Consider the following 15,747-nt stretch of genomic DNA (forward strand, 5'->3'; position numbering starts at 1 on the left):
ATAATACCTGAAAATCAAAAAGGTTAAAAAAGTCTGTGAAATGCGAATAAAAACAGAAATCAATTATTTGATGTTTTGCTGTTATGAACTTTTTTCTTAATACACGTTCCAAACGTATTCCAAAAAAGTTGGGACAGGAGCGTGTTTACCACTTACCACCGTTATATCGCCTATCCTTTTAACAGCACTTAATAATCATTTGGGGACTGAAAAAAAAACAACTGATTCAGTTTTGAAAGTGAAATTTTCTGCCATTCTTCCAGGGCCGTCATTGTTGCCTTCTGCATTCACAATGCGGCCCATGTCTTCAGTGGGAGACAGGTCTGCACTGCAGGCAGGCCAGTCTAGCACCACATTCTGATTACACAGCCATGCTGGTGTAACACATGCAGAATTTGGCTTGGCGGTGTCATGCTGAAATGAGCAATGATGTCTCTGTGTCTAGAAGGCAGCATATGTATTTATCTTTCTATCTTTCAGTGTTAATGGTGGCTTCACAGATGGGCAAGTTACCTGGCTTGGGCACTAATACACCAACACACCATGCCAGACCTGGCTTTTGAACTTCTGGATGGTCCTTTTCTTCAATTTCTTGCAAACTGCCAAAAATCCTCAACCTATCCTTGCTCATGAAGGACTAGGTCTTTCCTAGTCCACAGCATTTCTAGTCTTAAATTGCTCCTATCCCAACCTTTTTGGAGCATGAATAAGTGTATACAGACGAAAACAATTAGTTTGATGAGGTAAAACATTACATATCTTGTGTTCGATCTCATCTTTTGAAATATGATAAATTCTGCATATTAATTTCATCATAGCTTAATACTTAACGTTATACAGCCCATACAGCCTTTTCAGTCATTTTAGAATCATTCGCAGCTCTGTTTATCATTCTGGGCACATCTAACAGTTAAAAAGTTGTGAAGTTGCTAGCATATACAATCCTTTTATATACTTTTCTTAATTTATACTATTAAAACATTGATTCTAAACGTCTGAAAAACAATTTCAACTTCTGAACACTAGTGAACATGTTTTAAATATTAATCTAATATAATGAGAGTACTCTACAACTTCATAATTTTCAAGTAATTAGTAGGAAGCTGTTAATGAGTACTCAGAGGAAGCTGCAGAGTACTCCTCAGTGAATGAGAAAGCTACAATACATTGAGAATGAAGTTATAATAACATCCCGAATCCATTCATCCATTTTTTCTTTCCAGAAATCTGTTCTGAATATAGAAATTAAGGAATAATAACCTTCATCTGATTCTGATGCTGTGTGGCTTCCTCATTTAGCTGAAGCCGAAGAGCATCCATCTCTTTCTGACCACATTCCCTCAGGTTCCTGGACTCTTTCTGTGCCTCCTCCAACTTCTCCTGCAGTTCCTGAATGGCTTTGTGTAGACCCTCCTTTTCTTTCAACTCCTCCAGTAGCCGGGAGTTGTCTTTGCTCAGGGCCTCCACCGAGTGGCTGAGGGTCTGTGTCTCCTTCTGTGTCTCCTCCTCCAGCTCCTGAAGCCTGGCCGAAAGCTCATCCCAGCGCAGCTGGGCCTCCTCGTTCTGGCCAGTCAGCATGCACACGTGAACACCCAGCTCTGCCGTTTCAGTATTAGCCCTGTGCAGGGCCTCCCGGGCTTCTCCGTTCTCCAGAGCCAGGACACTGTTTTGCCTCTTCAGCGTGCGAAGCTCCTCTCGCATAGAGGTCACCTGAGCCTGGAGGTCTGCTCTGGCCTGGGCCTCGCTGTCCCGCTCCTTTGCCAGGGACTCCTCTCTCTCGCGGCAGCGGAGGAGCTCCTCAATGTGCCGACGGTTCATCTCTTCCACTTGGGCCTTGAGTTGCTCAGCCTGGGCACGGAGGTCCTCCCTGGAGGATTCAGTCACTTCCTGCAACGCCTGGAGCTTCATCTTCTCGTCAGCGCTAACCTGGACTTGGGTGCGGAGCTCAACCACCTCCTCCTGAAGTCTGGAGACCTCCTTCATGTTCAGGTCCAGCTGGGCCTCCGCCAGAGCAAGCCTAGAGGCCGCTTGTCCAGTCTCAAAGCTCTGGGTTAGGTAGAGATCTTTCAGCCGTTCTCCCTTTTTGGTTTCAGGTTCCTCTTCATCTTTGACATTATTCAAGTGTGAGTCAGCCTCTTTAGAACTAGGTCCATTATCTAACTCTTCACGTCTGTCCTTCAGAGCAACCTGAAGCTTCTCAACCTCCTTCTCCAATCTCTTCACCTCCATTTCTCTAGTTTCGCTCTTGATCTGGGCTTGCTGAATTCTCTCTTCCAGATGCTGGTTGTCCTCCAGGAGTTTCCTCTCCCTCTCCTCAACCACAAGCCCTGCCAAATCCAGCCTATCTTTCAGCTGCTTCTCAGAGGCTTTTAGAGTGGCCACTTCTCTTTCCAGGGCCACCCTGCTCTGGGCCAGCTCCCTGCCACTCTCTTCAGTCCTCTTGACCGTATGGAGCAATTTGGCATTGATCTCCATAAGACTGGCGCACTGGGTTTTGTACTCATCAAGCTTCTTGCCTTGGCTTTCCAGCTTCTGAGAGAGTCCGGAAAGTCTTCGGTTTTGGTTTTCCAACTGCTGGACCTTCTGGCCGCTGACTGAGACTTCTGTCTCTTTCGATTTCAGCTGCTCCTGGAGCGATACAACCTGACCATTTAGTGCCTCTTTTAGGTCATTGCTCTGCTGGTGCAGCTCCTCATACTCCTTTTTCATCTTTTCCATCTGTTGTTCTCTTGCCTCCAGTGAACTCTGCACATCCTGCATCTGGGTGTGCAGGTTCCCTGCCTCCCGCTCTTTCAGAGACAGTGCACCCTGGAGACGGTTAATAGCCGCACGGAGCTCATCGGCCTGTCGAAGTGCAGTGGTTCTTTCTTCCTCAGTGGACACCCGGAGCTTAGCAAATTTTTCCTCACTTTCTTTCAGCTTCTCCTCTCGAGCCTTGAGCTCTTGAGCCAGTCTCTCAGCCTTCCTGCCCCGATCGTCACTCTCGCGCCTGGCTTCCAACCTCTCCACTTCCACCTCTTTCAGCTTGCTCAGCAGCTCCTGGATTTTCCAGGCTGAATCGCAATAGCTGGCCACCTGCTGGCCTTTCTCACTCAGTGCCCCATCTAGCTTAGCTAGCAGCTCCATGTTCTTGTTCTCTGCAATGCTAAGTCTTTCCTCTAGGTTTCTTGATGTTTCCTGTGTCTCAGCTTGAAGATGTTCAGTCCACTGCCCGTTAGCTTTCTCTGCTTCCTGCTTCTTGAACGAGTCAGATGATTGGTCACTGTCCTTATGTGGCTTCTGACTGGCTCTCTCAGCTGTGAGTAGCTTCTCTCGGAGATGACTGACTTCCTGTCTTAACTCGGCAGCTTCGTCAGTGAGTAGACGGACCTGCTCTAGAAGCTGCTGCTGCCGTAGCTCTGACTGGTCAAGTTCAATGCGTAGGTCATCTGCAGCACTACAAGAGAGTTCTCCTAGTTCTCCTAGATCCCCAAGCAAACTGGTGCCAAAGTCTGGGCCTGGGAGGAACTCCTGAGCCTGCTACAGAAGACAAAGAATATAGGATTTCAGTTTGTCGGTATAAGATTATAATATAAGATTACACATACGCTACCCAAATTTCCATTCAAAGATATCAGGCTCATTTGGACACAGATGTCATGATTAAGCTGAATACTGAACCAGGCATCTAGTTGTAAAACTAACAAGAATTTGAGGCACAAAACACTAAATAGCACTTCAAGAGTGTTCTTCTATTTCTCCTTGATCTGGTACCAAACCCAGGGCCTGCAAGGAACCCCTGAGCCTCTTTCAAAAGCAAAAGGATATAAGACCACCCTATGTGAACAAAAAGGAATAGCAGATGTATCCCAGGGGTGTCCAAGTAGTTTAGGTTTGAAGCACCTCACGGACCTGGCTTGTAACTCACTCACTCACTTTTAGTATGTCGAACATTTCCCACAAGGTGGTGCCATTAGTAGTCAAATAGCTTTTAATGCTTCATAAGAGCAGTGCGTCACATCAAAAGCACTCAAAGGGGGTTTCAATAATCAGAATAAACCATATCAAAAAAATACCTGACGGCCAATTACTCTTTGCCAAATTTTGATTCAAAATATTAAATAATATTAAATAATAAAAAAAATATATTAAATAATGCAATGTCCATTATAACAATGTCTTTTGGTATCTTTCTGTCTCTTGACATATCTTTGCTCTCCAAAAAAGCATGTATCTCCAAACCTTAACCTTACAGGAGAAGGCAAAAACATTCTTCACTTTTGATGCAAGTTAATGGAAAGATATTTTATTCCAAGTAATTTTGGAGCATTTTTATCAGTCCATTCATCCTAGAATTTTCACAGACTACAAATGGTAGCTGCTGTGTTCAAATGATGCAGAAAAATAAAAACTAAAAAAATGGAGATACACTTCTTTTTCAAACAGTGACATTAGGAGGCACACACACTTATTAGTGGTCTCAATGATAAATAATCCTGACTTCCAACTCTCCTGAAATTGCCAGTTCTCTGTCAACTTTGTGCTTTTTGTGCTGTAGTCATGACTAGATTCAGTCATTCAGTAAATTAGAGATCTAGTAAAAAAAAAAATGTTCATAGACTTTAAGTTTACTGAACTGCTGCCACCACTAAATGAAAGAAAAATCTGCAACCTGCAATGCATTCTGAGAGAGAAACTGTGGTCCAACTGAAATCTGTCTACAGGCTGAATTTGGACACACAATATCTAGATTTCACATCAAAAACACCAGGCTTATTTATGCACAAGTTTCATGAAACTTCAAGACTGAACTGAAAGTAACTCATGAAAGTAACAAGAATATATGGTATGAAACACTTTAAAGTGGTATAGTATCCTTGTTCCTCAAAAGGACATCATATGATGAGTGACAAATCTTTCAAAATATGCAAGCCTGCATATGATTAACTTTTCAAAAGACATGATTGCATGGCATTGCCTTCAAGGATTGCAATTCCATAGAGTTCTCAACATTTCCGCATAATTAAATCATGAAGATGCTAACAAAGCCATTCAGAATGTTTGATGAATGATGAAATGCTCCACTCTAGAGCAACTCACCAGGTTTGTTTACAGTGGTGGTGATAGGAACCAGACGTCTGAAGAGTTTAATGCCTCTAAAATCTACTTCATAGAAAACAATTATGAAATGGTTATGAATACACTTCCTGATGCCTGAAACATTGCTTTATCATAGTTTTGAGATGAGGTTTGGGCTTAATATGTATTTGGATGATGTTGTATAGTCTTATAGAAAACATATTTTTACTACTATTTAATTACTTTTATTTTACGATGATCAGCTTACTGGTTGTTTCAGATAGTAAACAAAATGTGTTGTGTTCCTGTCACCACCACTGTACATTCACATCAAATCACTCTGAATGGCTTTGTTTACATCTTTACTTATGCCAAAACTGTGATGGAATTCCCCTTTAAGTAGTGTTTGTTTGTATGGAAAGCAATTAAAACAAAAGTAAACCTGTGAGTAGCTGCTGACCAGGCTGTTCACACTAGAGCAGCGACTAGGCGGTCTCCACACGTGGGAAGCTGCTGATCCAAGAGTTCTCCTACAAACATTGAAGATACACATAAACCTGTATTTAAAATACTGCTTGAAAAGCACTTTTCCCTTTACAGTATGACAACTGAGCAAGAATCCATGTTAGACTTTTATATCTACATGAATATTATGGGCAAGGACAGGACCTGATTTGAGATCAGTAGGGTTCATTTGTAAAATGTTTGGTGAGGGCAGTAACTCATTATGTGTTACGTACATATACTTGTTGATGACCACAAGAGGATGTGGTCATGAGCAAACAGGAAGAAAGTCTGACTGAGGTGAAGTACACAGGAAAGAGGTGTGCATTACAGTGTAAATGGTGTAGCAGGGTTTAGCTGAAACATGTCTCTAGAAAAAAGGCCACAGTTGCATCACATGCATTGCAATAACAAAAATAGTACAGCAAGATTGAAGAAGAAATCAGGTATACAGGGTGGGTAAGAAAGACGGTGTGCCAAGATTTACTCTATTATGTATAGTTAGATACAGAGATGGCACTGATTCAATACCAGGCATCAATACTGCCAATGTCAGACAGCAGAAAATGCTGAAAACTCTGTTGGAGTAGATTCAGCATGACAGTCTACTTTTAGATGCAGGATAAAGTGCTTTGCAGTTAAAAAATATATACACTGACCGGCCACTTTATTAAGTACATCCCCTTGTATCTACACTCTTCGTCCATTTGATCAGCTCCACTTACTATATAGGTGCACTTTGTAGTTCTACAATTAGACTGTAGTTGATCTGTTTCTCTGCACACCTTGTTTGCCTCCTTTTACCCTGTTCTTCAAAGGCCAGGACCCCTAGAGGACCACCACAGAGCAGGTATCATGTGGGTGGTGGATCACTCTCAGCATTGCAGTGACACTGACGTGGTGGTGGTGTGTTAATGTGTGTTTTGCTGGTACAAGTGGATCAGAAACAGCAGTGCTGCAGGAGTTCTCTAAGCACAGTGTCCACTCGCTGTCCACTCCTAACTGGTTGGTCCACCTTGCAGATGACACTGTCCACAACACGCTGTCGGTTGGTTATTTTTGGTTGGTGTACTATTCTCAGTCCAGCAGTGACACTGAGGTTTTTAAAAACTCCAGCAGCACTGCTGTGTCTGATCCACTTGTATCAGTGCAACACACACTAACACGCCACCACCACGTCAGAGTCACTGCAGTGCTGAGAATGATCCACCACCCAAATAATTGCACCACCCCAACAAAGGGCACCTATACTGTAAACTGACCTGAGAAATTGGAAGAAGAGTCTAGAAACAAGTGAATTACATCTAATCTCCTCAGAAACATCTCCTGAAAAAATAATAACTTGTACCTAATGGCCATTTTGATTGAAAATACAACAAATGAAAGGTGCTCTCTAACTTTTGCTTAGTATTGTATATTGGCTCGGTATCTGCCACTACCGAAGGCTCCAATATTAGTATCAGTAACCACAGAAAAAGTGGTACTGTGCCATCTGTAGTGAGGTATTATATAGTAGCTTCTTGTCAGCAAGTGGATGCCAGAAAACCTCCTGCACAACCTGGCAAAGGTGGGCCACTCCGAGTCTAGATCATATCCTCTGGACGCCACATCAAACTGGACCTCATTCAGCTCGTACAAGTGGTTGATGATGTCAGCGTTGAGGTGGGACTTAAGAAAGGGACTGCGGGCGTAGTACCAGTCACTGCATTGAAAGAAAGATGATCACAAATATTTAAACAAGAATAGGTGCATGGAAGAAACCAATATATGCAGTTGAACTGTTTGCAAATACTCTGAAGGAAACTAACAAGCTGTTCATAACTAGCCAAGAGGAAGGGAGAATTCTTTTGAAATCTCAGAAAGAAGTAAAACTAAGGAACAGAAATTGACAAAAAAGGTCAGCTGACTTACACACTGTACTTTTAGCTCAGTTCAGCACTGCAACATTTAAAAGAAGGCAAAACTACACCCCATCATTTTACACCAATATGTGACAATGTACAAAATTAAGGGGAAAAAAAATCTCAAAATTGTAGATTCACAAATGAAAACTGTGGATGTTCTCTAACTGTTTTTCAGGATTTGTGTACATTTTTCTGTATTTGTGACTTTTTAAATTCTATTTCATGTTCAGTGTTTTACTGCTCTTAATATGGCCTACAAACAGAATTTTACAGTTGTATGCAAAAGTTTGGGCACCCCTTGTCAAATTCTGTGTTTTGTCAATTTTGATTTTCTAAGTGAAAATCTTCTACAGAGCCCATTTTACTGTTAATTATTGTTAATTTGCTACATTTAACATATTGAGGAAAAATTACAAATGTAGCAAATATATATAGAAAATGTACACCAAAATTAGCAGAAAAATGTCCTATTTACGTTTGTTCTCTGTAAAGAATGTAATAACTTATTTTTATCTAGAAAATCAACAAAACATGTAATTTGACTGGCGCTTTTCAAACATTTGCATAAGACTGTATATTCTGTTTTTTTACTACACTACTTTTGCTTGTAGTGATCTAATTACAATTATGGTTTTGTTTTACACATACAACTCTTTTTTTTTTAAACAAAAAAAGCATTTTGAATCATCATAAGATTACAATTAGCTATTAGTGTTTAGCCCCAAAAGCAGTTTTTCCACTAATGACACTTGAGTTCACACCATTTCTGCCAAAGCTGTTTGCTAGTGAAGAAACTATCCTCAGCAAAACTGCACTGTGGAAGGAGACTCAGCACTTCAGCACTGCTCCTACTTCAGACAATTCTAAGTGGAGTATTTTTATTTGAAATGCAGTCTTTCCCTGATTTGCCAATACTTTCTTTGTAGTGTGTGGAGACTCACACCCTGCCAGTACTCTTCCAGTTATTGTTTACTTCCCCATTCCACTGCGTATGTTTTCTAATGTGAACTTTCAGTTCAGTTTAGATCTTGGTCCTGTAGACTGCAGGCACTGGCGGTTTTGGTGTTGATTACACTGCCTGTGTCACAAGACTAGTAGTACAAGGAGTTCACTTCACACATGACGGTGCAGCCTCAAGAGTCAAGAGGCTCGACTCCAAAGCCTGTATAGAGTTTCTACACACACTATAATACTTAAAGGGGCATTCTGGACTAAAACTGTGATTTTATTTTTTATTTGTTATGTTATTTCGTTTCTGTAGCCCGGAACTGCAGGCTTCGTCCTCTTCAGTTTGATAGAATTCATAGTTTTAGGATCCTTTTTGTGTTTTCATTATTGTTCTCTCACTACATTACCTATCATGCATTAAGCAAATATCTTTATTTCCGCATTAGTCAGCTAGTGGGGGAAAAAAAAACATTTCAAACAGCCTCAAAGTGCCCCAAAGTGTTTCTAGTTTTTCAAACGCTCCTCCCACCTTCAAGGAACACCAACAAGGATCATCCAAAGTGGATTTTGCTAGTCTTTAAACCGGAAAATCTCACTCTAGTGACGTCTGTGGCACCTCTGTAGGAGACGGGTAGGCATGTTCACAACAGATGTAGTGATGGTTACATTGTCTCTTTGGTTAGACTGCCCCTTTAAAACAGTGGTTCAGCCAAAAATCTAATTTACATCATTTGTTTCCAGCTGATTTATCACTTCAAGCAGACTTCATACGTTACCAGAGACAATATCCCTGCTTCCTACGAAACATATTAAAATAAATCCGGTGCTGTGTAAGTGGACACTGTAGTTTCTGTTGCCTTACCAAGTGACTTTTTGGTTCATAAGACATTGCTGAAAAGTGTCTGCCAGTCTCTGGTGCACCAGGCAGTAGCGGATGAAGGCTCGTCCTTTTCCCAGTGACGTCTTCAGCTGTGGCACAGAGAACAAATACACGACAGTGAATAATTTACAAAAAAAAGTTTTGTTGATTTTCTTAGTGACAAGAAGAGCCCATCCTCTAGAGTGAACAAACCTAATATGGCAATTATTTTGGCAAATTTAGTGTATAATTTCTATTTATTTGCTGAATTTAACAATAAATAAAACATAAAATGTTCCATAACCATTGCACAGGCAACATTTTATGTTTAATTTTTTCCAATATGTTGAATTCAGCAAAGAAACAGTAACTGTGCATCAAAACGTGCATGTGTGCTTCTGCAGAGGATGTATTAATTTCATTTAGAAAATTAACAAAAAACATGTAATTTGACCTGGTGCCCAATTTTTTGCATACGACTGTAGGCGCACTTTGCACAATTTTTTTCGCTGCCCTCTACCCCATTCATCAATGGAGGCCACCATAGGACAACCGCTGACCGGATTTAATTAAATTATAATAACTATATTCCCAGACATCTGTAATGCCACATACACAGACACGCAGCACATCTATTAAATCCACAGTCCTTTAAAATCTTTTTTGTCTTGCTAGGACTACAGTCTGTCATTGTGAATCTACAAAGTGCACATACATGCTAGGCGTTTCTGATGAAATGGTTAATGCGTGTAGGTACAGTGTAGGTGTTTCTAATAAACTGGCAACACAAACAAACGCTATGAAGGTCACCGCAAAGCTGTCGAAACCTGAACTGAATTTACTCTCTCTTTCACATCTATTTCAATTTCACTACGCTTATTTCACACCAACAAAGGCCAACAAAAGGAGAAAAACTAAGTGAACTAATCACAAACATGTCACACATCTTCCAATGCAATAGCACAGCAACCTAAAGGGCAAAAAACCACTGTCCTCGGGTTAAGAGGTTAAAAGTTCTGACCTGACTTACCAGATTACCCACCGCCAGACCACTGTGAGAATGTCTAACCCAGTAGCACAGCAGATGGCTGGATTACAGTAAGTGGCCAAATTAAAGAACATACGGACAGCAGATGGGACTGCCACATCACAGCTGACAGATAACACATTCACAGTGTACCGGGACTCCGTCAGGACGTTCCGTCATGTGCTACGGCATCTTATTGAGATCCTTCTCAGTCAGCTGTGTGGACATATGCATGTCTCAAACCCAGAGGTGAGAATAAATAAGGACAGTTTTGATCTTAAACAGGGCCAAGTCTACAAAAGGATGCCCAAACCAGGAGCTGCCAAATAAGCTTCCCTGGTACTAGCTCTGAGTTTACCCACAGAAACTACAGTAAAATAGTGAAATATACTGCACACTACCACAGTACTGCAGTCTGCCGGTTTTTCAAAGCCACTTGCGCCAATTTTACCCTTGATTTACAACACTGAAAGTGCTAAGTGCAAATCCAGGTCAACAAACTTGCTTTATGTCTATACAGTAATGTGCAAAAGTGTGAACAAATGAGGTTTTACTAATTGTCTAAGTGAAAATAAGTTTAGAATTTACTCTCCAGAGAATACATTTAAATATGGCATTTTTCTACAAAATTGAGAACACAGTTTCTATTTACTTGCTGAGCTGAGCAAAAAAATGACAAATAAAATATAAAAATTGCCATAACTTTTGCACAGGTAACATTTTATGTTTTATTTTTTCCAACATGTTAAATTCAGCAATTAAACAGTGAACGTGCATTGAAATGTGCCCAGGTGTGTTTTCTGTAGGTGTGTAAACTTATTTTCACCTAGAAAATTATAAAAAAAAACATCTAATTTGACAAGGGGAGCACAAACATTTGCATATGACTGTAATGGGTGTAAATCTCTGACCTCCTAATGATTTATTAGTGCACCACTGAACATCTCAAATTTCACCGCAATTCAGTTTAACTGGATGAATTATTATTGATTATATTTAAAAATACACTAAATAGCTTGCAAAACTAATATTGTAATATATACAATAAACACAACAGACAAAGCTTTAGTTAAAAATTGTACATGTGAAAATAGCAAAAAATGGCAGCATACTTTGATTAATATTATTATAATGTATTATTAGGGATTCTCCAACATGAGAATTGTGGGCTGATGGTGATGCCAAACATTTTCACGTACATACCAGCTTCTGTCGACACATAAACATTTTTTAAAAAGAGAAATACAGAGAAATATATACATCACCTAAACATTCTGTTCTTCTAAAGTACAATAAATACATCAACAAATACTGGTTTGAAATGTCCATAAAATCAGAACAACTATCCGGAACTTATGATTTTTAAGCAATTATCTGCCAATATCGATATTATTCTGATATTATTGTGCATCCATGTCTATTACAATAGATCTTAACATTGCACACTCTATGTCCCTCCTCACTATCTGGAATATGTGAAGCATTTAAGGGCCAACACCACAACTTGCCTTGATCACTACACAATGCAACTATGAACTATCAAATGTTCTCTAAATTCTTTTTTTTTTTTCTTCAGTGCTCTAACACTACAGCATGTGACCAACCTCAGGCAGTTTTTCTCTGTGACTTCCTGCTTCGTGTTCCAAGGAGGAGAGCAGAGAAAAGTGAGACACTTGCAAATCAGGAAGCAAAAGCAAAAACAAACAAAAAGAAATGAAACTCAATCTGAAAAAAGAAAAAAATACGAAGGCTTCAAGGCAGTCAGATGTGCAGTCAAGACCGACCACAATCACCTCCGCATGTGTATGTGTGTGTATATGTGTCGTCTTGTGCACATGCTGTGGATTACCTCAGGGATAGACTTGACAAAGCGGATCCCGTCATTAGCCCCCTTTATCTTGGCCAGGCAGTCGCAGAAATAGTCCCAGTAGTCTTTCCTGCTGCCCAGAAATGTTGTCTTCTCTTTCTGGTCAAACTGGAGAAGTAATAGTTAATAAGATGACTGTCTTGCCATGTCAAATTATTTCAATTGGAAGAGAAACAGATTGAACTTCTGGGTTGGTAATGAGAACTAATAACACCTTGTTGCAGCCAATATCGATACCCATAACTAGATGATATTACTAGCAGGATGATATTAGAGGATGATATTAGAATCATATTGGTAGATAACTGCTTAAAAATTGATTAGATATGTTTGATGACGCATTTATTGTATTCCAGAAGAACAGAACATTTAGGCGACGTTGGGTTACTGTGCTAAAGTATCTGCATTTTGTTCATCGCATAGCAGCATCAGCTCACCACTCCGTATCAGCACACTCCTACTGATTATTTCAAATTTTTGCAATTTAACAATACAAATCACAGTATAATACATGCATGGTGGTTCCAAAATGTATGTGGACATTTTATCCATTTAACCAAGGTTAATGTTAAACTTTCATGAAGTTACTTAGGTTACTTCCAAAAATGTTTAATAAAATATCTTCTAGAAGAAAACAATTATAGCACAACATCAAACTGATGGTGACTCTTTGTGTGGAGAAAACCTGGAGAAGAATTCCAGACTGCGCAAATGCTGCATTCAGACGGCAGAGCGTATTCTTTAAAATATCAGCGTCTGAACTGTGATGAATCCACCTGTGGCCAGTTTTGTCAGGGGTGGGAACATCACACTAAAAGAACAGACTGAAGAAATTACCATCACCAAGTTTAATTCTTCTTAATCAGCCCAAGTAAACATTAGCAAACATAAGAAAGTGCCTTGAACATCACAACTAGCAAAGAGACACAGCGTATTTCTACATTAAAGTAAACTACTCACCAAACTACAGTGGTAAGGGGTACTCATCATTCATTTCTCAAGTTTTTTTTTTAGCAAGCTTTGCTAATAACAATGTAGATCATAGTAAATATGCCAGTGAATTAATATTTATCTTTGTGCTGATTAATTTTTTTATTGTAAATGCAGGCAAAACTGTCCTACTGCACAGCCCTGTGTTTACTCTCCAGTTAAGTCTTACTTGTCTTCTGTTCTGACTGGTTACCTGGTGAAAATTGACACATAATAAGCTGAGCTTTTCCACTAAAATGGAACATTTTTCAACTCAATCCGTGAGGATCTGCAGTAGAAAAAATGTCCTACCATAAGATATCACGGCATTTTGGGCAGAATGCCGTTCATCTGTTTTTTTCACGATGGTGTCAGCCAGCTTGTGTTAATTAACGGGATCATAAATTAAGAAGTGGACATAAACAAGGAAAAGAAACTGTTCAGATGATAAGAGCCCAAAACACACTAGCCACCTTTTGAAAGAACGCTTCATCAACAATAAAACAACAGTCTTAAATGGTCGGTTTAAAATAAATGCTACTTGGTTTCCTATTAATGTAAGTAATACATTTTGAAGTATGTTAAAATACTTTTTGGGGTAGGTACTTATGACTCTCTTCAGTTGGAAAATTTTTGTGCTCCCCTTGTCAATGGAAGTAGTCAGCCATACCTGCAATAAGTATTCGAGTTTAGAGGAGAATTTGTGGAGACTTGAGCTGTCGTCTGTGATCGGTTCCCCACTGTCTGTATGCTCCTTACTCAACTCAGCAACTGCATCTGAACAAGGGCATACAGGGGTTTCAGTGCACAAGGTGATGCACACGTCACTATATGAGGCCTAGATTTCTCAAAGCATAAGAGTATCTTAATCAAGATGTTTCCTCAACCATACTACAGTGGTCTATGTGTCACAATGCGTGCACTTAATGTGTACTTAAAATATTAAAATAGGTGGTTGAAAACAACTCCCATAGGCTATGCACTCTTCTAGCATATTTATAACAATTTAATGTAAAAGTTATTAGATTAAATGGTTGTACATATGCTACCTGATGCCTAGGACACTGTTTTACAATAGTTTTGAGATAAGCTTTTGGCCTAAAACATATTTCTTTTAAAGGTCATTCATGGTGGAGAGGTACATACAGGACATTGTAAGGCAAAATAGTCCCCAAAGAAAATCTATTTTTTTCAGATTTACCACTATTTCATCATTATGAGCATTACACATAAAGAAGTTCCTCAGAAGTTCCTATCACCACCACCGTAAAGAAATCTGAGTCATTACGTTCCTCTACAATTGACTATTTTACATCAAACCACTCTGAATGACTTTGTTTACATCTCAACCTCTGAATTATGCAGAAAGTCCCCTTTAAATAAACTGGCTAAACCTTACAGATTATATTACTTTATATTAACTTATGAATGTTTCTATTCCTTGACAGACATAAGTAATGTCAATAAGTGAAACTGTGGACGGATTTTGCTCATCTGAGCTGTCAATACACACTGAATATAAACATTCCTGATAACATTAGCCTGTGTTGTGTCAGGTCACATGTGAAACTCGGATTTTGAAACAGATGATATGGATCTCACTATGTGGACATAGTATGACACAAATACTAAAGATCATGTGGAGGCTGAGATCATCTTTTATCAGACTACATCAAACTGAAATAAACTCAACAATATGTGACTGTTTGTTTGTGTATTTGGATACCATGCAAGTCTCTGATTATCCTCTGAAGCTGATTCTCTCCAACCGTTAGTGATGCCATTGTGAAGCCAGTGGATATAGGTGGTTTGTGGGTTTACACTGTCTTCATACTGTCTGTAGGACACACACAGGAGTCATTGGGACGGGGAGATGGAGGGGTGGGACGAAAAGAAGACATCACAGACACAAGAAGTGGCAAATAAGAACTTCTTTTTACTTTTAAATAATAATATGTTTACATCTACTCATCTATATTTGTCCTTACATACTTTAGCATGTACTGTATGCTACTGTTCTAAAGTTTGGAAAATGATTTAAACATGATGTTAATATTGTCAACATTTCAAGTTATTTGTAGAAAGCTGAAGACATTTTGGGTGATGAACAGAGCTGTAAAAGGTTCCATAATAATAGAGAACACTGCACAGCACTGAGAACAAACTTACAATGAAATGAATATGCAAATAAGTGATTCCATGTTGATGACAAATGACATAGAAAAACAGATTATCATTTAATAGCATGCGCTATTTTTTTTTTACATACATAACTTACTTACCCAAAATACTAGTGGTGAGCAAACAGAATCAGCCAAGATTTTTGCTCCAAACACAAGGTCAGTAACTGACCAATGTATATTTTTATTTTGGCAACTATGGCAAAAAACAGCCAATCTGAATTCCAATAAAATTTGAATTCTACATCAGTGCATCCATACAAAACATTTGAAACTGTGAATAAACCATTCATTTATGTTTTGATGCATAGTTTATAATATTTCATACACTGTATAAGTTATGACCAAAAGACAGTTATTACATGACAAGTGATGATTCCAAATGTTTGATTCAGCACTCAAAGTGCTTCACTGTTGCTCACTTTGGTGCT

At 39.3% G+C, this 15,747-nt stretch overlaps 1 protein-coding gene across 1 annotated transcript in view; it reads right to left on the reverse strand.

The window, feature by feature from the left end:
- Positions 1-15,747, reverse strand: part of fyco1b (FYVE and coiled-coil domain autophagy adaptor 1b) — a 29,315-nt gene that overhangs the window by 12,233 nt on the left and 1,335 nt on the right. Inside the window, 7 exon segments of the mRNA XM_036556320.1 lie at positions 1,261-3,519; positions 5,501-5,588; positions 7,121-7,264; positions 9,277-9,383; positions 12,150-12,275; positions 13,807-13,913; positions 14,863-14,973. Coding sequence (XP_036412213.1) covers positions 1,261-3,519; positions 5,501-5,588; positions 7,121-7,264; positions 9,277-9,383; positions 12,150-12,275; positions 13,807-13,913; positions 14,863-14,920 — 2,889 coding nt within the window. The 5' untranslated portion in view covers positions 14,921-14,973.

This window comes from Colossoma macropomum, unplaced genomic scaffold (assembly GCF_904425465.1).
Source record: "Colossoma macropomum unplaced genomic scaffold, Colossoma_macropomum, whole genome shotgun sequence".
Classification (NCBI taxonomy): domain Eukaryota; kingdom Metazoa; phylum Chordata; class Actinopteri; order Characiformes; family Serrasalmidae; genus Colossoma; species Colossoma macropomum.